The sequence below is a fragment of the Siniperca chuatsi genome, linkage group LG5 (assembly GCF_020085105.1).
Source record: "Siniperca chuatsi isolate FFG_IHB_CAS linkage group LG5, ASM2008510v1, whole genome shotgun sequence".
Lineage (NCBI taxonomy): Eukaryota > Metazoa > Chordata > Actinopteri > Centrarchiformes > Sinipercidae > Siniperca > Siniperca chuatsi.
Window position 1 is genome coordinate 23,938,153 of NC_058046.1, and position 25,641 is coordinate 23,963,793.

The 25,641-nt window shown below is 39.4% G+C and overlaps 1 protein-coding gene across 7 annotated transcripts in view; it reads right to left on the bottom strand.

The window, feature by feature from the left end:
• Window positions 1-22,839, bottom strand: part of sh2b3 (SH2B adaptor protein 3) — a 56,297-nt gene extending 33,458 nt beyond the window's left edge. The window contains exons 1-2 of one of the 7 annotated variants that reach the window (XM_044197896.1): window positions 22,492-22,839; window positions 2,377-3,606 (exon numbers count right to left, since the gene is read on the bottom strand). In XM_044197896.1, the coding sequence (XP_044053831.1) occupies window positions 2,377-3,576 (1,200 nt within the window). In that variant the 5' untranslated portion in view covers window positions 3,577-3,606; window positions 22,492-22,839. Of the gene's footprint in view, window positions 1-2,376; window positions 3,607-6,073; window positions 6,166-22,487 lie in introns of those variants that run through there. The other 6 variants (XM_044197891.1, XM_044197889.1, XM_044197893.1 and 3 more) reach the window with 6 other exon arrangements.
• Window positions 22,840-25,641: the final 2,802 nt, after the last annotated feature.

Here is a 25,641-nt window from a genome sequence, read left to right on the forward strand (position 1 = left end):
AAATGTGTGCATGGAAGTACACAGCTCTCCTTCCTTTTAAGGCCATTCTCAGGGCCTTAACTCTCTGCCCTGCCAAGATCACACACACAGAAAAAAGAGAGAGGGAGCACTCAAAGCAGCAATGCAGTCGGCTAACTAAAGCAGCATTGCAATCAGCCAGGAAAATCCTGCCAATGCTTTCCCATTCTGATATGTACGCACGTACACACACACACACACACACACACACACACACAGCTCTGGCTCTATCATCAACTGAATTACCTCACGCACATGGTTAGAGCTGCTGCTGGCTGAAGAGTTAAGGGCTGCTAAATATAAAACACTACAAGCACATATACACACTCAGACACACACATGCAACTTCTTTCTCAGTGACCTCTGTTTGTGCCAGAATACACACTTGCACACACCCTGAAGAGACTGAACTCTACTTCCAGTGACCTTATAGATGGCGGCGGCTAGGACAGCTGTCAACTTTGCCGCTCTTATTACTGGTTTGGGGATCTTGGGGGACTGGGTGTGCAAGCACATGCAGCCTTGCAACTGGCCCCATCTGGAAATATTGCATGGTTTTATCCCATGAGGTCCCGTGTGGGGAGCCAAGCATACATATTAGAAGAAGAAAAAAAAAAAGACATCCTGCTGTACTGTGATGTGCTGTCAAGCATGGTCAGGGGAAGGCAAGCCGATCTTTCTTGTTCCAAACTTAAAAATGCAAGTTACTCAAACAAATATATTTTATATGTGACACATTCATATTTTCTGATTGTTGAGTTGATGTATTAATCATGAAGTAATGAGTAGAAAAGGTATCTCTGGCTGAAGCAAACCCCAAACAAACAGGAAATGGTGTAGGAGGCATATCGACTCACCAAAGAGTAAAAGAAGACATGAATATTGCATATTCTTTGAGATAGACAAAAATACCTCACTGGGCAAACGCTGTGCTACATTAATGCATGAAAATGACTGTATTTATAAAGAAATGTGTGACAGTAATCAGTGAGGCACAGACCGATTAAATCTATCTTTACTCATACAAGTTACAGTTACTCCATTTCCTCAAGCTTCTTTAACTAGGTTAAAGGGCAAACAACATGACAATCTCTTAGCACATCTTAAAAGGTAGGTGGGAAACAAATGATGGAGTTTTAACAGTGGCACTGCTACTCAGCACACAAGGCAAGAACAGACGTGATGCTCAGATTAGTTTTCATTATTTTAAGCTGTGACTAGACTAGTAATAGTCTAGACTCTTTTTCATCTTGGTTAAAACCAAAGCCTGCTCAACATCATAGCACACTCTGTAGCTGCAGTTAAAAAACAAATCAATCACAGGAGGTAAAGTTGTTGGTGGTATTGTAATGAAAACAACCAATACAACGCACAGTTTTCTGGGACAAAGCTACAGTAAATGTCATCACAACTTTGGTCTTGTTTTGTCATGTGGCAAACAGTACACCAAAAGATGCTTCTTCAATGCAGCAAAATATCATTTATGAAAACAAAACAAACACAGAGAAAAGAGATGATCTGAAAAAGGAGGGGGGAAACCCCTGTGACTAAAACAGCTGGAAACAGGAAATTACTTTGTGCCTGTGTGTGTGTTTGTTAATTTAGAGTATATACATGCATTTGTGACACAGCCTGGCAAACCGACATTAACCAATCCTTTAAAGGCTTCTGTGGGTTTCCATCTTATTGATGAACACAAACAGATCTACAGAATTATGTATCTTGCACAAGCTGATGAACCTGCCAGCTGTTAAACTTTCAGTGCTGTGCAGAGTTCTGAGAAGAAGCTCAACAAACATTTGCAAGAACTGCAGACACACAATCCTGTGAGACACAGGACAACCTATGAAAGCAGGCATCTACTGTACTAAGAACAACAGCAACAGACAAAGTGTCAGGCATTGATTATAAGCTGGATATTGTATCTGTTTGTTACAGCTAAAATAAATGTCAATAATAACAGAAAAAAATCATTAAATGCTGGAAATATAGTATGAATTTGGGGTTTTGGATTTCCTTTACAAGTAAAACAGTACTAAATCACAATTAATTTACAAATTTAAACGTGATTATGTGGCTCTACATAGGGACTACCTTTGAGAAATACACTTCACTTTCTAGCTGAGAGTTAGATGAGAAGATACCACTCTCGTGTCTCTGCTACTAACACCTTGGAAATCCAGTGCAATGAATGTGTGGATTGTAGTGTACATTTTAGAGTGTTGTGAATATATATGGAATATAATGGACGTATAATGTATGACCATGATTTAACCCACAATGTGTACATATATCCAATAATTCCTGGTTTATATAAAACATGTGTGTATAAATGTAAGGATGAGCAAATGATTCTACCTTTGGAGGATCATAGAGCTCCAACTGGTACCTCTCCCCTCCTCCTGCTCTTCCTCCTCCACCTTGAGCGTCCCTGATCCTCCTGACCAGCAGGTGGCAGCGTTGCCACCGGGGCTGAGAGTCTGAGATAGTGTCATCCACCAGCAAGTACCTCATTTGGCCCTCTTTACAGCAGCCGCTCACCTCTGACCTCCTCTGCCTCATGCTTCCGCTGCGTAACCTACGGAAACGATCCAGGAAGTGAGAGGCTACCCCAGCCATGGACATATGTGAAGAGGCTGGGGGCGTGGCTTCAGAGTTAAGACAGGAGGAAGAGTGGGAGGATGAGGAGGAGGATGACACTTCCTCATTTGTGGAGGAAATCCCGCCTTCTCTGTCACCATTATTTGGGGGATTGTTGTTGTTTGTGGCGGGGTTGGGGTCGCTAGAAGACAGGTCCTGGGATGAGGGGGGGCTGGGGAGGGGCCGTTTCTTGAAAAGCCGTCTTACGGTCTGCCGGATTTGACTGACAGAGAAATGTGTGACGTCAGCATGTCCAGGGTTGGAGGTTGAGGAGTCCGAAGAGTATCGTTCAGATACCTGACGATGATCAGTGCCAGAGATCTCCTCGTTGCTACGGCTACGAATTAGCAGTGACCCGCTAGCGATACTACGAGTCGACCCTCTGAGCATTGCCGGGTTTCCCGATAAGGAGTTTCCCACAGCACATCGCAGCGGCTGCTCCTGTTCCCGACTCACCACCACCGGCTCCACCTTTGGTGACACCACAGTAAACAGAGCAGCTCCTCCACTTGGCCGTCCCGCCTCCCGATAGTCCTGCACCCCAGAAAAAGATGTGATCCGCAATCGTCCAATCACAGCCTGCGATGAAAGGGGAGGAGCCACTGCAGTGGTGGAGGCAGCACTACCGGTAGTGGTAGAGCATGTGTTCTGGCTGAGCGGAGTGCCATCTTTGTCGACCTCGCAGCAGAAGTGCTGCTGGAAGAGGTCTGTGAACTGCTTGGAAAAGGTCTCTGGTGGGAGCACGTCATGTTGTGGCCGCTCTCTGGCGAAGCTCTGGTAGTGTCCGGCCAGCTGCCGGGCTGTGGCGATGGCGTGCAGCTCGCAGAATTCCCTCCAGCCTCTTGGGGGCGCTGCCACGCCTGGGCCTCCTCCTGCTGTTGTGGCGGTGTTGGTTGGATGTATAGTGTTACCATTCATTGCAGTAACCAGACCAGCTAAGAATCACTGCTGTGAGACAAAGAAGGTTGGAAGGAGAAAGAGAAATAGATAGTTGGAGAGGAGGTGGGGGGTAAAGGGGTCGATTTGGAGACAAGAGTGGAGGGATGGATGGTTTAGAAAAGAAAGAGAAAAAAGATGATTGAGAGACAAACAAAGAGATATGGAAATGTAATTAGAGGCAAATCAAGATAATGTGGAGTCTTGTGTAAGAACTGGAGCACTAAAGATGGAACTGGCAAAACAGTCACAGCATTTCTTTGAACTACATGAAAGTTTGAAACAGTTCAAACATTGAGAAAGGACAGCCAAAAGTCTGATTTTATCTGTACTCAATCTTAAATAGTTCAAATTGGATTACATGGGCCTGCAAAGAATCTCTGGCAACCAGTCAGAGTATCTTAATAGATAAGGACGGCCACAGTTCACTCAAAGGGCAGTGGGTAACCATTTGATATGGGAGAAAACAGTCAATTGAATCAAGAACAAAAATTGCATAGATTTAAGGAAAACTTAAGGAAATCTTATCCTACTGTCAAGGTGAATAAAGTGAATAGAGAAAATGACAAGAGTGAAGTGGAGTGGAGTCAATAAAGATGACTAAATCAGTTTCACTGAAATGGATGACAGAGACTGAAATATTTGAAATGAATGAAAACAGTAATAAGTTGTTTGGACAGATGCTGAATGAGGCCCTGAGGAAGTACAGTTACAGAATTTCTCAATCAACCACATTGCCTGTTTGGCCATCTGTGTGTTTACATGTGATCTGTTTCAATGTTCCTTCTGCCTTTTGTTTTTTCTTTCCAAGATGAAGCCTTCATTATGTCAAGGCCATTACATGGACTGTGACTGCTTGGACTCTACACCTCAATTTGCCTCTTTCTCTCTTCCCAAAGAGCAAAAACTTTGATAATAGCTTACAAAATGGCTTAAGAACTTGACATATCACTGTATACACTAAAGATCATTTTCACACCTAGCCTGATTTGAATAATTTGTACTAATGAGGTCTTTTCTCAGAGTTCTGTTTGGTTAGGAATATGAAAATAAACCAATCCTGGTACTACAGTGAGCTCTGTGCATTAGATGTTGTTAGTTGGTTCGGGGTCAGATCATGTTCTCACTCCATATTCATTAGATGATGATACAACATGCTTGTTTACCCCTAAAAAAAAACAAAACTCTGCTGCTCCTCTGAATTTCTGACTAGTCAAGGGAATAACTGCTTATAAATGGTTTTCGAGATCATTTAGAATTTGCCACTGTCCAACTGGCAGTTTGGTCTTACTGCATGTTATTAATCCTTTGCTGAGTTAGACTGACAAAAATAAAGTAATTTTTCTCTGTCTGCTAAATTTTCTTTTTTAGTATTTTTTTGGCCACTTTTGCCCTTTTTTGGAGAGCAGACTGTAAAGATGTGACAGGAAATGAAAGGAGAGAGGAGGGATGACATGCAACAAAGTTCCCACCCTCCTGGACTAAAAACATGGACGTTGCGATTATTATAGTGAGCATCTTAAACCCCGTGGCTACTAGGACGCCATTCTATTTTTCTTGTTTTTTGGGGGGGGGAGATTCTCCTTGCATAAGGTTGAGGTTTAATAATTTTCCATCAATTTCCTCATTGGCCACATAAATTATACATCTTCATCAGTAGTGTCGACTTTGCTGCCATCGATCTGTGCAGAAAGAAGTCAACAACACTTCTGTTGCATATGCGCTTACCTATCCACCATGGTTAACTATGAAATGAGACAGTGGTTTAAGAGTTAACCGCATAGTTCCACAGAAAAGAGGAAACAGGATGCATTCCTAAGTATTCAATGAGAGCTCTACCCCCATCCTTCATCTTGTCAAACACCCTCTTGCCGTTCCCTGATGTGTGCATACACTGCTGACCCTGAGTACGCGCTCAACCCATAGTTACAGATGATAAGTAGGAGGAAGGATACATTTTCCACCACAACAGGCCAGAGCTGATGCAAGAGTGGAGCTTCTGGGTTTATGCAGACAGCCCATGGATGATACAATATTGTCTAATAAGCCACAGAGTTGCTAGACTTTCACACTACTGTGATGTAGCAAAACAGTGACGTTTATATGTATTTAAATTAAGTTTCATCAAGAGATTTTGTGAAATAACTTCATCTGATTATAAACTACAGCATGATAGTATTTTGCAGTTACTCAACCATCCTATGCAACAAATGTATTTCAACAAAAGCAGTGAACTGGTAGAATATCTCAACATAAAAGACTTGCAGGAAAACATTGATGTCTAAAGAACCTGCAGATATTTAAAAAGACTCTAACACGCATTATATAACAACTGTAGCTCATTTCTATACTGCTGTAGCCATGCTTCCCATAAATGAGCTGCTGAACAGTGGAATAAACTCACAGTAAGACATCAGCTACTGTAGTATTAACAAGGGATTGTCATTCTCAAACTACAACATGTACCTACAGTACATACCATCTTCCTCCAGTGCAGCAGAGAAGGGTCTATTCTAAATACAGGAAGTATGAGTGTGTGTGTGCATACGGGTGTGTGTGGGTTGGTGTGGGGGGAGTCATAGACTGTGGTCCAACAGATCATAGAAAACCACAAGAAATGAGGGGGGGGGGGGGTGTTAGGGGTGTTGGGGGTGTCGTTGTGGTTGGGCCAAACATGGAGCAACATGTCTCGTTATCTCTCGGCTAACATCTCCCTCCCTCTTTGTGTCCAAAATGACGACATTTAGAAGAAAAGTTGTGAATTCTTGAGATCGTGTCATGCAACAAGCCGGCAATTTTTTCATTAGTATCATCAAACATACCAGGGGTCACGTACGTCAATGAGGGAGTTAAAACTTGGCAACGTGAAATATTGCGTCACTAAAGTTCCTGGATGTGTCCTGTCACAACAACTAATTCCCTTCCTGTACTTTTCAGAGCATGCTCAGTGCATGCCCCCTTGTGCCCCTCCAGCTGGCCCCCCCCCAGAAGCCTGTTTCTATCTGCCTGGCCAGCCCAGCGATGACTCAGCACTGACTGACTACAGAACATGCACACACACATATACACACACACACACACACACACACACACACACACACACACACACACACACACACACACACACACACACACACACACACACACACACACTTCCTCTCGCCGTATCCCTCTGGGGCTTGGCCGTCTCTGTTCCCATGGTTTTCCCTTTCTTTTCATCCTAAATGTCCTCTGGTATGAGGATCTCCAGATGTGTTTGGATTCATGCTTCCTTTACTTTTACCTTGACTGAGGGCCTAACATGGCCACATTCAAGTTGTGAGGAAAAACAAAAAGGATAATACAGTTTTGTGTCTCCTTTCTCTGTTCTTATCCAGGACCTCTAACCTTAACTTGGTGCTTTTGTTATCGTATTATTGTTTTGGTAGACAGCATGCAGCAGGGGATGACAGAAAAAAAATGGGCCAATTCAAACACACTGAGCTGCAAATGGAAAACATCCCTGCACAACAGAGTCAAAGTTCCTCCATTCCCTCCTTTCTGTCTTCCTCACCTTACTCATCACTCCCTCCTCCTCCTCTTCTCAATGCCTTCATTCTTCACTGTCACACAAACACTAGCACACTGATTGCTTTCTTCGTCTCTCGTGTGTTTTACAGAAATCTGGCACAGCTTTTCCGGCAGCATCGACACCACAAGCAGCCTGAGAAACTGCTGTCCTGAGCAAGTGGTTCATGTCAACATCAGTTGCAGGTTTGTTGGCAAGAAAAAAAAATACAGTTTAACCAAACAAATGCTACTGTTTGCATGTCCCACCTATGACTGTGAAACTACTGAGGCTGAAGCTCAACCACGGTTGTTGAAAATGGCAAACAGACATCTATTACACTTATTGGACAGATGCACGTGTCAAACAGGTGTAAGAAAAAAATTGACTGACTGACATTTAGAGAAATATAGAACATCTCTTTATCTGAACCTCTGACATGAGGTCTACCAAATAGGAATATGTAACAATTAGTTGTTTAATCGATTAGTCAATCAACAGATAAATTAATCAGCAACTATTTTGATAACTGATTAATTGAAGTCATTTTTCAAGCACAAAATTCAAACATTCCCAGCTTCTCAAATGTGAGGATTTGCTTCATGTTGGTCAGACAAAACAAGCAATTTGAAGATGTGATGCACATTTTTCAACGATTACTCGAGAAACTAATCAGCAGATTAATAAAAATAATAATGAAAATAACTGCCCTAATGCACTCCCACTGCAACTCATTTCAAAATGTAACTGTGATCTCAATTGTCTAAATAATCAATTTTAAGACCCAGATGGGTTAAAAGCTGAATATCAGCCCTGTACCACGTCAGGATAAAAGACAACAAAAATGAGTAGCACAGCTCTTACTTTCCCTCATAACTTTGTTGCTCCTGTCACCAGAAATGAAACTAAACTAACACTTTTTTACTGGGGACAGACTAAAACTGATTTTAATCAAGCAGGAAGGAAACAGGATGCATGAAAGACACACGTGAATTGATCTTGTCAGCATGAGTAACCTCATGACTTGTGTCAGCTCACTCAGTTGATTCTTAACACAACACAAGCTTGAATTAACCTCAGGACATATTGGGGGTTGAACTTGTGGTGCTGTGGTATGTCATTCCTGCTAAATGCCCAGACAACAAAATGGAAGCGCTAACCGTGTGTCTATGGTGACCAGTAAACAGCATCCTGGCTATGGCCTATTGGGAACAGAGCCAAAATGCAATTTATTTGAAACCAGCATTGCCTTTGAAATACACACACTGCCAAGCTAATGCATCAGACCAACACAAACATTAGGCTACCATTACAACAGTAAGATTTCAAAAAAGAAGAGGGATGGCATACATTTTTGTGAAAAACCAAGAAATTAAAATCAACATAGACTGAGGCTTATACAACACATACAGAATTATCAGTGCTGCTGGTGGAAGCCCTGTTGCAGGGAGGTCCTATTTATATCTCAAGAGCTTGGTATCAGCTCACACACACCACAGTGTGCTCCCTGTTGTCCGCAGTTGGTAGCAGCTCTTGTTTGATGCAAAAGAGGTCTCTGAGCTTTCAGGTCATGTATTCATAGCAGGCAGCAACTGCCATGGCTACATGCTAAGACCACTGCAAAAGTGGATGCAGTACTTCTAATGGCCACTGGTTGTAAAGAAAGACTCAACTTCTTAAGTAATGTAAAGCTGATCTTTTTTTCCCCCCCCACCTGACAATTAGTTTTTGATAGCTTAATTAATTTCTTGTAACGTAATTGTTACTCCATTAAGTTGATGTTAAGGCTTAAGGGGGAAATGCAAGTGTGTGTATGGGAGGATTATTGACACTGGTGGTGGTAAGCACTGCTATCTAGAGTTGAAATGATTAAAAATTTTAATAAAAAATTAATTAGCAACTATTTTGATAATCTCATTTAAGTTTTTGGGTTTGTTGGTGTTAGTTTCTCAAATGTGAGATTTAGCTGCTTTTCCTTGTATTACATTATAGTAAACTTATTCTCTGAGTTTTACGCTGTTAGTCGAACAAAAAAAAAGCAACATGAAGATGATCCTTCAGCTCCACCCCTGCACTGCACTCAAATTTCAATTTTCAGGCTACAACTGACATTATGCCAGCGAAAAGTACATCTACAGCTTTTTTTCTTTTCTTTTCACACACACACACACACACACACACACACACACACAAAAAGAGACAGATGTGTGTATAAGCAACTCGCCTGAGAATGTGTACACATGTGCACCTCCATGTGCCGTTTGGTTGTTCATTACTACAGAAATAGGATGTGCTTCTAATTGTCATTCTCATTATATAAAATACAATTTACAGCCACATCCTTCTGACCTTTATATAGCCCTGGCCTTTTTACCAAGATCAGCCGGATCCAATCTATTGCTTACGACTCAATTAGTCTGCATGGTATCAAGGCTCTCTGAGACATCAAACACTCCAGTTTTTATGGGAAAAACTGGAGTGTTTGAAGGAAAAAATAAATAAATTTGAAAAAAAGAAAATGCAGCAACATGTGCATCACAAGGTCTGGGATGAAAAACAGATTTTGTTACCACCTTTGAATTTTCATTCTCTGAATCACTGAATGAATCACAGAGCTAGGGATAAATTTACAAAGCAGGGAGAGAGTGAGTGAGTGTGGGAGTTATGGGGATATTAAAAAGGAGAGATAGAAGAAGGGGAAACAAAAGACATAAGACGATGACAGTGGCCAACAGTCACTGTGAGTGTGTAAACAAATAAGTTTGTGTGGCATCTGAGTCTTAATAAAAAAATTTATTAATTTAAAAAAAGTAAGATGGGAAGGAGGGAATCAAACAAGAAAAGGAAGAGGAGGAGACAGAGAAACAAGAGTCACAGGGACAGACACAAAGAGAGATGAGGGGATAATGAGAAGAAAGGCAAGAGGGGAGAAGATGGCACCAGGTTTGGGGGTGAAGGTCCAGGTGGCAAAGCCAAAGAGGAACAGAGACCAAAGGATCTTTACGCCGCTCTGCCCGGGCAGCAATCTCAGCAACAGGAAGCCCTGCCCTGTCCTGGCAAGCAACGAGCAATGCACACATGTAAAGACACACACACACCAAAATGCACTCTTACGTCAGGGGCGGAAACAGTAGGTTACTTGAATATCAAAAGTACAAGAGCTGTTACTTAAAATATTATGTGATTGTAATTAAATTGTGTTGTATGCTTAGAATACCCACACATGGCATGGAGGAGACAAATGGTGCTGAAGAATGACAAAAGGTGTTATTCTGGGATATTAAACTAGAAACATTTCTTGAAATTTCAGATAGCAGGGATGCCTACCTAAGTGGTGGTCACATTTACTTTATGGTCTATACACTTTTTGGTCTATAAAGAGTAACGATTTCCTAAAGTGCAACATGATGTCTAAAAACACATTGTATTTTTTTACTAGCGGATTGTGACCTCTCCAATATGGCGGCCGTGCAGACACATAGCAGCGACATACAGCATGCTCCCTTCCAGTCAAGATGGCGGTGAAGCTAACGAAAACGGTAATTTATTCATCTTGTGTCGTGTCTAACTGTAGTGGGTCATAACATATCGGGTATGGAATTAATCTGCAGATGGTCCGGTTCAAGTTGAGACCAAACGTTTGTATGGATGTCAGTTTTTGAGCCACGACAAATGCCAAAATGTGGCCTACAACAGACTAGGTAAGCCTTGTTTTTAGCCTAGCAGTTGTTGATAGCTTGCTGACGGTTAGGAGGAGTGAGGAGTCTGCAGTTGGTTTAAAACAGAGAAGTCAAAAGCCAATCCGTATAAAGATCAATTTCCATGCTGGATTAAATCTATACTTCCCTGGCATAATTAGTTTTCAGGCTCATCAAGGCGAGGAAGAAAGGAGAGGGAGAGCTGGTGATGAGTCAGAGATGGAGAGACAGTCAATTTAAAAAAAGAAAAAGATGAGCAATTTCTGAATCTGAGCAATTTAATTATAATGACTTGAACAAAACGTTTGTCAAAATATGAGACAACGTTATGTGGTACATTTGAATTTCAAGAACTTTTCAAACACTTTGTTAAAAAATGGGCTATTTTCAAGGTATTCCAGCACTTGATTTTTTAATACTGCTATACCAGCTGCTATAACAAAACAAAACAAAACATGATTGGTATCGGCCGTGTATCGATCGGCCTATATGGCTCAAAGACGATCGGCAATCCGTATTGGTGGCAAAAAATGCGATTGGGGCATCCCTACTAAAAACTACTACTATTGTTTTGTTCAACCAACAATCCAAAACCCAAAGATATTCACTTTACTATCACATGAATTAAAGAAGTAAGAAGTAGCAAATTCTCACATTTGAGAAGCTGGAACTAGAAAATGTATGCTTGAAAAATGACAAAGGATTAATCAGCTATGAAAATAGTTTCCAATTAATTGATTGTCCATCAAATAATCAATTAATCATTTCAGCCCAAGTCCAACAGTAAAAAAACCAACTGTCCTAAATCCTAAAGCCTAATAATGAATTATATTTTGTTTGTTTAATCTGCACAAAAAGCCAAAGTGCAAAAACAACAATTCAAAGTTTTACGGAGGGTTATGTGCCAGGCTATTGCAACCAGCAGAGATTCCAGGAACAGTGTTGTACATGAAGGAGCTCAAAGAGCGGCATTCACTGAACGTGTTTTTGGTGAACGGCGAACTGAACGTATCCGTTCCACATCTTTCACTCCCGCGAGAGCGAAAGACGCTCGCGCACTGTGTTTTACGGCAACCTGCATGCCGGTGTTTTGGGTCACAGAATCTGATGCGTCGCAGATTTTTGAAATGACACAGCGAGCTGAAGTATCCGACCAGTCTTGGGATATATGCGCAAGTGAATGATGATCACAAGAAATCATTAAAGGGTAAGACCAAATGCCAACAGCCACAAAGTTCCTCCACCCAAGTCAAAAGCTGCGTGTCGACCACAGGAACTTTCCCCAGGGACTAGGAACCTTTGGAGGAACATTTCCTTTGGAGGTGCATTTCCACCGCAGCGACCAGGGTCTAAATTAAGTACTGGGGACATTTTTTACCTCCCCAAAAGGTCCCTCATCGGGGTTAGTGCTTTTCAGAAGTACCGGGACTTTCGGGGTGGTGTTTGACTGCCTGGATCAATGCGTTGCTGGGTCACAGGTCAGCCTTCTCTGGTGCAGCGGCTCAGCTACTGTGCCAGAAAGCCGTGGTGGAAGACACGGAAACAGACGACCAGTCGGTTGAAGGTGAATCACATACAGCCCACATGCTCATGGTTAACTGCTATAACTGTTGTCATGCTGTTGCTACCCTAACCAAAAGCTAACATTAGCTACATGCTATGCCAACCGCTAACGTTAATGGTGTCGAATCGTGGTGTTCCTTAAGACAAGGGTTGGCTAAATTGATCGTACAAAATGATATCTTGTTAATGATGTTACAGTGAGACACAACGTTTATTTTTTTTCAATGTTTCAGATTAAACGGACGGGTAAAGTGAACTGCAGGCTGCAGACCAGTGTGTTTACTCCTGCGATCAACAGCAGCCCTCGTCCCGTGTCTCCTGCTGAAGCACACAAACGCTGTATTTTGCACATTTATATTTCTGCAAATAAATAAATAGTTGTGGAACCAAATGTGTGTATAGTGGCTGTTCTGGTATCTGAAAACAAGTATATACTATATATGTAAAAAAGACACGTAATGCTTATTAATATTTACAAGGTTCTGAGGAAGTAGTGGCTCTCAGAGTGCATAAGTTAAAATAAGCAAAGGTCCTTATGCTGAATTGCAAGTGATGTGTTTAATAAGTTAAAACAACAGAGTTATGCAGCTGTATGATGGTGTAACCTAATGGGTGTAATTTGCTTAATCTTCCTGGGTCTTTAGACTGCGGTGGAAACGCACACAACAATGGGCTGAAGAACTTTTTAAGTTTCTTTAAAAGTAGTTCCTGGGGATAAAGGTTTCTGGTACTTTTGGTGGAAAAGCAGATAAACTCACAGCATTTTGTAAAGGAAAAAAAACGGAAGAAATTAACACATTTTTGGTACTGTGAATTTAGTTCAAAATTCTAAATTTGGAACTATGAACATGTACTAGTTCGTTTAATCTGTGTGAACTGAACTTGTGAAGTGTGAACTTTCACAACACTGTCCAGGAAATTACTGGTCCTGGCCACAAAATAGTCCGGCACATAACCCGCCATTCAGGTAAGTCCTAGAAACCCAGAGAATGAGCTCTGTCATCTCATTGGTTACACGTATAAAAGGTTGCTGACAATCAAGATCAAAGTTGAAAATGAATGTACTTTGAGCGCAGTGACAAGATATAAAATCCAAGCTGCATGCAACGCCCATGGTAGCGCCACAATAAAGTCATAATAACATCTTTGTTTTCTCTGTCGTAAAACAATAGCTCACACCATCAAAAAGCAATTCTGCTGCTCATGTGCAGACTGCCTTAACTTACAGAAGATATCTTTGATATCTATTGTCTTTCCAAAACTATTTGAGTGAAATACTTTATACAAATTTACTGATTTTTACATGAACAAAAGAACCACTCAACAGGATTACGGAAAAACTACTGGCCTGATTTTCATGAAACTTGGTGGAAGGGTGTAGCATGGGCCAAGGAAGAACCCATTCAATTTTGGAGATGATCCGAAACACGGGGCGGATACACAAATCATCAGCTCCCACACACACACACACACACACAGGACAGCAGAGCAGAGAGGCCGTGGTGGAGACAGTGAACGAGGTGAAGTGAAGGTAACGTTTTACTCAAGTTGACGATGATATTTCCACCTGCTTTGTCCGTAGTTGTTGTTGTTACAACCACAGCTAGCTTGTTTGACATACTGTAATTGTAATAGTTTTGGAAATATATCCAGACATATACTGTGTAGTGGTTGCGCTTGCAGATTTGCATATCATAGAAGGCTGGACTATTGGCCTTGGTGGAAGTCTGTCCTCTCCGAGGTCCCTTCCAGTTAACTTTATGCAGCTCTATTCCATCCTTGCCTTAAATTAGTACAAACTCATTCACTCAAAAGTGACTATTCTGCAAGACTGTTATCAGAAGAAAGGCCAGGAATTCCCACCTAAAACGTTACAATTCAGTATTGTTATGACAGGCAAAACAGCCTGTTCCACTGTCCACTAATTAACTGACACCCTTTCACTTCATGTTTTATACTTGAATGCAACAAGTTGCTACATATCATGCAAAACTGGCATAACCTGCCAACAGCTACATGCGGCTAAAAGTGCTAATTGATCAGCTACATAAAAGAAGAGGCCTACATGAAAAAGGTCTGCAGTTGCAGGGATAGGGTTTGGCTGAGTCTCAGTGTTCCTGTTTGTGTGAAGTGAGATGTGAAAGAGCTTTGATAATGAACAGAGCAGAAAGCGAGACGCACACAGCTTACATAATTGAAGAACATATTGTAACGGAGGAAGTAGCACTGAAACATGAGATAACCTCGGCCTTAAACTCCCATAGCAGGAGGACAGCATCAGCTGATTTAGGGTAAAACAAGAGAGGGGGAGCCCACAGCTACACTGCAACTGAGCACAACTACAGTTTATTACAAATATAAACCATTAGTAAAGGATAAAATGTTTGTTCTAAATGCATAGGTATCACAAAGACATGGAAATGTGTATTTGTGTAAAGCATGTTCTAAAAGCTAAAATACTTGGCATTGTTGTTTCATGAGAAGAATCAGCAAGAAATATTTTGTGTAACACTTGACGTAAAAAGAACAAATACTGATATACCCACACTACATAAACAAATTACTACATAATCCATCCAGATTGTTTTTGGGAAACATATACACCACGGCAGAAAAAGCCTCTTTCTAAATCACAATCACATCAAAAAATGAATCAATTCATTTTGAAACTGCAACTATCCTATGATAAAATAAAACGAGGCAGTAACAGCTGTGAACTAGTAAAGACTTATCTTTTGTGCTACATATGGTGTTTGTTGTTCTGATGTGTAGGCAAAATACTATTGGGTACATTGGGTTTTTGTTTTGGTTAGAGTATTCTCTAGCTCAGTCCTACATTCCCACAACAATGCAGGCTTCAACAAAACACAATGCTGCTATTCTTAAGACGCACAGAAATAAAGCCAGGCCGCTTTCTGGCCATTTCCTGTGGTCTGGGAACGGAGAGAGGGAGTTGGGAAAGTAGCAAATCTAAAAGGCTGGATGATAAGAAGGAAATCGCACAGCACTAGCAAGGATTAAAAGTAGGAAACCAACTGTATGCTGGAGTATCAAGACCATTTTCCCTATTAATACTGCAACTGGAAAACAAATCTTAGGTTTACCTTTTAAAGAAAATAGTATATATATATATATATATATATATATATATATATATATATATATATATATATATAGCGTATAATATGATGATTATGTGTCCAGTAATTCCCAATTACCAAGTAAAATTCTCACTAACAAGCATCCTTCCAGCTGTCCGGCATCCTACCAATGACTAATACAAAACGTCTCTGCACAGTCTGCAGTCTATCATTATCCTGCAAAGACAGACCCTGGCATGTCAAGGAAATACTAAAATATAGGGCTCCCAGAGACATAATGACAGGCAAAAAATGAAAAGAGAAGTTAAGTTTTGGCTTTGGCTGCATGGATAGATGTGATGTGTGAGGAGGGAAGACTAAAGGAATGAGGTCAGTAGTGTCAGGCATCACAAACAACCATTTTTCTTCCTGTGTTTTGTCCATTCATTACACCCTGCTACCTTTTCTAAATAACGGATGTTTAGGGCTGAGCGATATGGGCAAAATTTATATTGCGAGAATTACCATAGCGCTGTATAATGATATGGTATTAACTCAAGTATTCAGAATTACATGTTAAAAAGTTAAACTAATGTTTATCTCATTTTGGAAAAGTTTATTAGTGTTTTACTTGAACAAAACCCTAACATTAAAAAAAAAGAAAGTTTAAATTAAGAAGTTTTCAAGATCTAAAATTAAACTTAGTAGTTCATTCAGCTAAAAGAATGTGAACCACATCCAAACATTTTATCACAACACAATTACATAAAGATATGACTAATGAAAATACAGAATTGTTGCCCAACCCTTGTGAATAATAGGTTCAAGTCACAGTTTCTGGACAGCCCTACTACTCAATCAGGGCTGCAACTAATGATTATTTTCATTATTGATTAGTCTGTGGATTACGCTCTCGATTAATCAATTAATTCTTTGGTTTATAAAATGTCACAAAATACTGAAAAATATCCATCACAATTTTCCAGAGAACAAGGTGTCGTATTTAAAATGTGTTTCTTTCTTTGACCAATGGTTCAAAACCCAAAGAAATGTTTCATTTACAATTACATTACTACATTATTTACATTTATAATGACATAAAAAAGAAAAGCAGCAAATCCTCACATTGGAGAAGCTGGAACCAGAGAACGTACAATATTTGTGTTTGAAAAATTAAATGATTAATCGACTGTCAGAATTGTTGCTGATTAATTTTCTGACAAATTGACTAGTTGTTTGAGTTCTATACACAGTAACGGGATGTTTTTCTTTTTTGCCTTACCATACAATCATAACAGGGTAAAAAAGATGAAAGCGAGTTGTAATATACAATTCTTATTTGCCCTAAACTTAACAGCAAATGCTGATTTTTTTTGGTTTCTGACTTCTAAAATAAATCAGTGAAACTTCTACTATGCAATTACACAAACATGAATCTGAATATTGTTTGAAAAGAACAGAACGTGGCCATACGCATTATCGTGCAGGGGACTGCACTGCATAGATCTTATACTGTGTACACTGGTAAAAAGAAGAAAAACGGAATATGTGCAGAAACTTCCTGCACACACACAGTTTGAGCCCTGGCAAAATAAACACTGACTGACTGCGCATATTTCAGAACATTAAAAACGCATACACTGAATAACTAAACAGTTTAAGTATGTTTCTCAGCTACAAAGCCACCAAAAGCTGACCTCAACTTATTACTGGAACCCTTAAACACAGGCTTAGTTTCTGAAAATCTGAAAACAACAATCCATCATTCACAACTTGGTTGAGTCAAATCAATACAATTCAGCCAATTCAAGCATTCAAGACTCAAATGTTCCAGCCTGGGAGAGTACGACAGACATCTCTGTCTCAAATTTGCAAGCACTTTATGAATGAGTCATCGCTTCTCGTGATGTGTTTCTGATTCATTGTGAATTGTGAAGATGCATGATAGTATTTAAGATGTGAGATATTATATCATGTATGTGTGTGTGTGTGTGTGTGTGTGTGTGCGTGCGTAACTGTGTGTGGGGTTGTTCGGGGAGGTAATCGAGGCCTTCAGTAACTCTGATCGCCAGTGAATCATCTACAGGCATCCGACTTCCTGGAAGGCTAATTCAGGAGTTATAAACTTTTCCACATTGGGACTCATGAGGAGCCAACTGAGTTTCAGTGTTCACACTTTCTGACACAGAAACATCACCCAAGAATCCTGTTTGGGGCTTTCTTTGTGCAGTGACAGTACAAGCAACAAGTTCTTGTGTTGGGAATAAACTTATATGACATGATGCAAATTGTGTATTTTGCGTGAGGATGTGTTCCTACTTTCACTTCAACTTAGACATGACTCCTATTTCTGCTAAACACACACACACACACACACACACATACATACAGAGAGGAACAACAAAAAAAGAAGCTACTTGAGGCTGAAACCAACGATTATTATCTGCTATTTTCTAAATTACCTTGCTTGTTTTGTCCGACCAACAGTCAAAAGCTAAAGAGTTTTAATTTAATGTGACATTTGACAAAGAAAAGCAACAAATCCTCACATTTGAGAATCTGAAACCAGAGAATATTTGGCATTTTTGCTTGAAAAATGACTGAACCGATGAATCTATTATCAAAAAGTTGCCAATGTAATTTCATCGTCTAATCCAGTGGTTCTCAAACGCGGGGGCGTAGAGCCACTGCAGAGGGTCGGGATGTCGAGCAGACCTAAAAGTTGCATAAATATGATTCATGTGGTGACATAAACAAACAAAAGTGCTCTGATGCTAGCAAAGCTATTTTGCTAATATGAATCTCTGGTTTATTTCAATTGCCCTTCTGTTGAAGATTGATTAAGGCTGCACGACATGAAAAAAAAAGATTAATCAATTAGATTAGTCAATTATTTTGACAGATATTACGATTGCAATATGATTCACGATTAGTTGGAATGATCATTTTGCATCACAATTTCATCTTCATTTTCAGTGAAAAAAACTTTTTTGGGGTCTGTACCAAACAAATATGTTTTCTTACATCTGGAGAACAAGATTTGTAGGCCAGTCACACATTTTACCTTTATCAAAAAATTGCAGCTTCTGCGATTTGAATACTGCACTTGGCCATATTGCGATTTCGATAATATTTTGATTTATTGTGCAGCCCTAATAAAAATTGTATCCACTTTTGCTGGGGTGGGGGCATTTACTTTTTTCGCCTTCTGAAGGGGGCGTGACAGAAAAAGTTTGAGAACCACTGGTTTAATCCATTAATACACTAATCATTGCCGGTCTATATGTATGCACTCGTGAAACCTGGAGAAACCTCATGGCTAAAAAGCAAACATTTAGGGTGTGTTTCTTTTGCAAGTTTGACTGGGCAGCTTAAAAAAAAACAAACCAAAAAAAACTACTCAACCCCATCTTACATCCTTCCTGTGAACACACACACTCACACAAATCCATTAATGTACTGCAACTGCAGAGCCTACAAGCACACACATTTTAAGCGACATCCTCATACTGCTGCAGCTAATTCGGGCCTATAATCAACATTCTTCCAACAAGAACAGGGGCGCATTGGGGTAAACACACGCAAATACACACAAAGTCTCTAATTATTGCTGCTTTGGAAAAAACACACAGGCACGCATGTCTGTCCCCCCCCAAACGCTTGCACACACACACACACACACACACACACACACACAAGAACTTAACCCTACTGTATGCCTTGTGTGTGTGTGTGTGTGTGTGTGTGTGTGTGTGTGTGTTTGTGGTGAGAATCCACAGTTAAGTCTGAGATTTTTTTAGGCTTAGCTGTTTGGGTGGCTAAAAGTGCTATGTGAGTCACATCACACATACAGTACACACACAAACTGATAGAAAACGTGTGTTACGGTGTAGAAGGTCCCTATTGACACCAAAAAGAGCTTTCTTTTTCTGCCACTTTCTGCCCTAATTTGTGTCTTCCGTTTTTCTCCGTAATTCCTCTTTTGCAGATTCCTACTCCTGTCTGTCTGCCAATTTATCTCCCACGGTTCCTCTCTTCCTCCCTCTCTTTTCCTCTCTTTCTTAGAACCTCTGAGGGAAACAGAAGAGCTGGCGTCCGATAACATCTCAGTTAAAGACATGGAACCATGACATTGTCTGATCCACGGCTGATAGCCGAGGCGGCAGAGTCTACAGTTTTTTTTCACTTCCTCCACAACAACACATACTGTACATGCATACATGTACATCAAATGTGCAAAACACTTAAAAATATTACAAAAATTACAACTACCACCACCACTATAATGTAATTGACTATAATTCCAGTCTTTTCTTTCAAGGAAAGATTTCTCAGACAGTGACCAAGACAATATTGTGTTATGGTGAATAAAATCCCTAACCAGGTAATCATGTCATGTTGGAGAAAATCCTATTAAAATCATGCTGAACAAATATCATCCCCCTCTCTAGGGAAAGTCCAAGATTTTCTGGTGCTAAAAAGCAGAATTACTATCATAACTCATGATATTCAGATGGTCATCAGACCTGAGGATCATAAATAATTTGTCAATATTGTGTGTTGTAGTCATTAACTCTTTAGGTTTGACTGTATTTCTACACATTTATAAGTGCCTGCTCATGGTGGGATTTGTTGGGTCTCTGTAAATAATATTATAAAGAGAACGGTCTAGACCCGCTCTATAGGAAAAGTGAAATGAGATGACTTCTGTTATGAATTGGCGCTATATAAATAAAATTTAATTAAATTGAACTGAATTATACAGGCAGACCAGAATTTCTCTCATCCATACCACACGGAGCAAAAGAAACGTGGAGACAGAACCAAAATTTCCAAACTGTCAGAAACCCTGGAAGTCTGTAGGGAAGTAAACACTTTTCTGAAATTCATCATAAACATCTGTAACTGTAAAACCCAATTAGGGATCTGGAGCTGCACTGAACCTTTAAATTACAGTCAACCTTTCGTCTGGGGTTGACGGAGTTAAATCAGTCTGCCATGGAAAATGTTGTGTACAGTTTAGCTGGCGTTACTTCCCCACCCTAGAGGCATGTTTTTTTTTTTTCTTTTGTGCTTAAATAACTCAAGGTGTTACAACTGTCACATCTAAATGACTGAATCAAGAAAGAATGCCAACCTGCCAGCCTGTTCCTGGGATCACTGTAAATACTTACCCTACAAAAGTGTTTTCATATGTCTTGGATAATATACATTTTAAAAAATAAGGCCTGGCAATATGACACAGCTGGTAACCTGGTAAAAATCTGTAAGGGTGGGCGATATGACGACATATAAGATACTATTAATGCATCAACTATCAGAGATTTTGCCATACCGTTTACACTGTGGCAGCTGTCACTTAAATATCTCTGGGTGATGTTTCAAAATAATGTGCAGACCTGCTTTATGGCAATATTAGACACTTATTTATAGGTATTTAACTTGCTGAGCCACAAAACAGGCATTCCTGACTGATTATTTTATCTATAAACAGTTTGTCAATTGATTTTTAAAAATCTTCTAAATCAAAATATATGTATGGCCCACCCAAGTCTAGTACTGGCTGCCCAAGTATATTTTGACACAGTTTAACAAATAGCAGTGGTTCATAAATTTAGTTTGACGTCATTCAGTTTGCTCCAAATTCCCAAAACCTATCGCAAGCAACAGCACATATACATGTGTACATTAACATTGACGCTCTTGTTAATTTAAACAGAAGGCAGCCAGGTGTGATAGTCAAATAAAATAGTACAACGTTGTGTGTACGCCAGCCCAAACAACTGATAGTTGTGACACTAAAGAGGTGGCAGCATTTATAATGTACCTGGTAAAATTTTAATCTGCAAAATAGCTAGTAACTAAGCTGTCAAATAAGTGTACTGAAGTAAAAAGTACAATATTTCCCTCTGAAATGTACTGGTACTAGTAGAAGTATTAAGTGGTATCAACTGGAAATACTCAAGTAAAGTACACACAAATGTATTTAGTTACTTTCCACCACTGTATAAATAATTTTAGGATTAGATATTCAACTACTATTTTGGTCAGAAAAGACTGGGAACCACTACAAATACACACCTGGTGCCTCAGAGTTTCTAAGCAAACAGACACAGAGAGGGCACCTTTTACTTTGAAGGAATATCCTCCTGTACACAAATCTGTATTTAAACACAAACACACACACACATTAACACACACACACACACACACACACACACACACACACACACACACAGGAGATATGAATAGAAGTGAATCCCCTCCAAAACACACACACACACACACCAAAATTACTGTTTTGATTTACTGCTACACAACACTGGATTGTGAGACCAAGTGGCTGCTCCCCACTTGTTCCTGTTCTCCATCCGGCAGTCATGAGGGGTGACCACTGAACCGGAGCACGCTCAAGCAAAACACAATAAAATTATTATTATTAAATGCATTGGTTACTTATGGGGGTAAAATGGTGAACGGTTAAGTGACATTTGTTTTCAATTTTAAATGTCTGGCTCCATGTTTGGTCCATTGATATGTAAGTCACGACAGGTTTCAAATTGTGACATCACCATGGCGACCACCACGGATAGATTTGCGCCAAATATTGTTGAAAATGTCACATAAATTCACATACACTTAAGCTACTACTACAAAAAGCACGTGTTGTGTACATCCTTTGTGCCAACTATCCTCGTTGATGTGACGCCAAGCAGCTCAAAGACAGAAAATCCAAGACAGGACTCTATTTTTAATGGCAAAACTTTACTTTTTGGGCCAAAAAGTCTGCGCCAGCATCACCGGTCCCGGGCCCTTTAAATTTCACACGAGCGCATTTTTCGACGATTATTAGTGAAAAAGAAAGAAATATTTTGGACGGAAGCTATGTCCACATTACTGCAGTGGTTCGTCATTTTGAGATTACCCCCCATGTGGTTAAATTAAGAGTTTAGTTATGTAAAAGCACTCAAAGGTTATACAAGCTGACAGGAGCTCACAACATACTCACGTTCTCCGTTATCTCGGATGGGCACCCACCGCAGCACGACGACTAACCAACAAGTTGGACTTCGCATAACGGAAATGTGTTGAGAAGCATCTAAAGTAATTCAAAGCGATGTTGGCGAGGAGCAACAGAAACTGGACATCAGAGGAGAAGCTGCGTGCTAAAAAGCCCGTCGCTTTCTCTCTCATTGTGAGTGCACGCGACTGTTCACTCGGCCAAAAAAAAAAATAAATAAATGAGGAAAGAAAACTCTCAGCCACGAACTTGACGCGGAAAAAAAGTGGCTACTCCTCATTTCCGCTGTCAAAAAAATGTGCCGCGGTCCAGCAGCGTCAAGTCGGAGGAAACTCACGACATCGCTACTGATTCGGGTTTTTCAAAATAAGAGACGCATATCTGCTCGCGCCAAGAGGCACCAACCAACGCCGGATTAACCCACCAGGGGACACACACGTACCTTAACTGGCACTGGTGGAGAAAGTATTTAGATCTTTTACTTAAGTAAAAGTAGCAATACCACAATGCTCTGTTCATTTAATCTCTTTTTCTCTCTGGATTACTGTCTCTCCGTGGATTACAATCATTTAACTCTCTGATTTACGGGACACCATGGGACATAATGTGCAATAATGGGACATTATAGTGCAATATCATGGGCATAATCAGTGAACATTTTGAATTAACCTTATGGCTTGTGGTCCTCAAAACACCAAAAATACATTTGAAAAACTCAACAGCAATGTCTCTTGCCAGAAATCATGACCCGGTTACTCAAGATAATCCACAGACCTTGTTGTGAGCAGTTTCATGTAGGAACTATCGGTAGACAGAAAATAGTTCCTACATGAAACTGAAACAACAAGGTCTATGGATTATCTTGAGTAACCGGCAACTCACACCAAAACAATTTAGATGGATAAATAGCACTACAGGTAAGAGGAAAAATATGCATTTTTGATTTGGGGGTGAACTGTCCCTTTAAGACTTGATATTGCACATACATAACTATATGCCACTTCTCATACATATCTATTGCCCTTAAACATTTTTGATATTGTGTATATTTTGGATTTGCACCTTATTGATCATTTTTTTAATTTAAGTTTTATCTTATCTTAAATAATCCATTAAAAGTAAAAGTGCTACATTCAAAATTTTACTTTAACATATTCAAGTAAAATGTACTTAAAGCATAAGAGTAAAAGTACTCTCTATACTCTGACAGTGTTTATATATTACACTATTATATGTTTATTACAGTGTTTGTGATAATTTGGTTCAAAAGAAATCTTTTTTCGAATTTTCAGCACATTGTACATTTTGACACATATATATGTAGATAGCTAACAATGCAGAAATTGCTTTAAGACCCTATTATTTGGGTCTATATTGTGCTTTACAAATGCGTATTCCCATACTAATTTAATTAGATTTATCAAATTAGCACAAACCAAGTTAACCACATTGGCTAACAATGACTATGGGGCATTCAGAGGCCTCAAGAGTCGAGAAGATATTGTACTTTTTATTCCACCACATATGGCTATAGTTACTTTGCAGAATAATATCTTATATATACAAAACATATAATCAGCTACAACACCATCAGCTACAACATTAAAATGCTGTTTACATGTTAATGCATCTGTGATAATAATCCAATAATTTAATATACAATAGTATTCATACTTTAAGTACATTTAGCTGATAATACAATAATAATACAATAATAATAATACAAGTACTTTTACTTGAGTAACATTTTTATCAAAGGACTTTTAATGGAGTATTTAAACAATAGTTTAATGTTTTGTTTAATGCACAACTGAGACTCATTGTAGCTTATGCAATTACATCATGTGTCAACATTTGGCATTCATCAAGCATTAAAACATCCATAATGTCACAGAATGCTTCATTGCTTTTACAAACCGTTCATGAATGTTGCATTTTACTTGGAAACGGCTAATATTATACACATTTTGCTCTTTTTGTTAATGCCCTGTGGCTTGAGTGGTTCAACAATGACAATTTTGCTTTCTTGGATGTTAAATATCCAAGAAAAGTAAATTCTTTGCCCATATTGTTTTTATGATATTAAACCCAACTATACAGAGGGCTGTAAATAGCAATAACTGATTGCAAGAAGCTTATTTAGAATAATTTTCTTGATATAAAGGTGTCTGCAAAAACAAGTTCAACAGCACCATAAACTAGCTACATCTTTGAAAATGATCATACAGTTGAATCAACACCTCTCTAAAACTGTCAAAAATTATAACCCACGTGAAAGTAGGATTTATTGCAGGACTCTTGTATTAGATTGTATTAGTTTTTGGCTAAGTTTACCTAATAAACTGACAACTGCGTGTATTTATACAGTCACTCAACCCAGTTTTACACCTATGGAAGATTCTGGACCAACGTGTAAGACAATGCTCTCCACCACCATAACACCAAATGATATAATATAAACTTTCATCTCCAAATCTATTTAGTGATGTCTGTGACTGTCTCTGATGCTATATGCCCTTTTGTTATGTCTGGTTGTGTTTGTTTTTCTTTCTATCTATCTACTGTACTCAGGTCTCTCTTGCAAAGGAGATCTTGATCTCAATGAGATTATCTGATTAAATAAAGGTTGTAAATATAAATGAGGAAATATCTTGTGGAGGAATGGTGTTCATCCCTCCGGCAGAGTTCCACAGACTTGGTAAGGAGCACTGAAGCTGTTCGGGAGGCTCATGGTGACCTGACTCCACACTAAGACACTTCATGTTGGTTTTTCCAATTCAGTTAGGCTTTATTGGCAGGGGAAACATGTGTTAGCATGTGTGAAATAAAATAAAAACATATACATAAACAGAAGACATATACCATTAAAATATATAGATAGGAAAGATAAGATAATAATAATAATAATAGTAATAATAACGTTTTTTCCTAAAATTTCAAATTCATTATTTTTCCTTTAATTTGTCACCCATCTGTGTGTGTGTGTGTGTGTGTGTGTATATATATATATATATATATATATATATATATAAACACTTTGTGTCACTTTTCATTCTCTTCTTCGAGTATTGCTCAGTATTTAAACACGTACATTATGTTGAAATTACCAGACAGGAAGCAGCTTCCCTATTCTCTGAC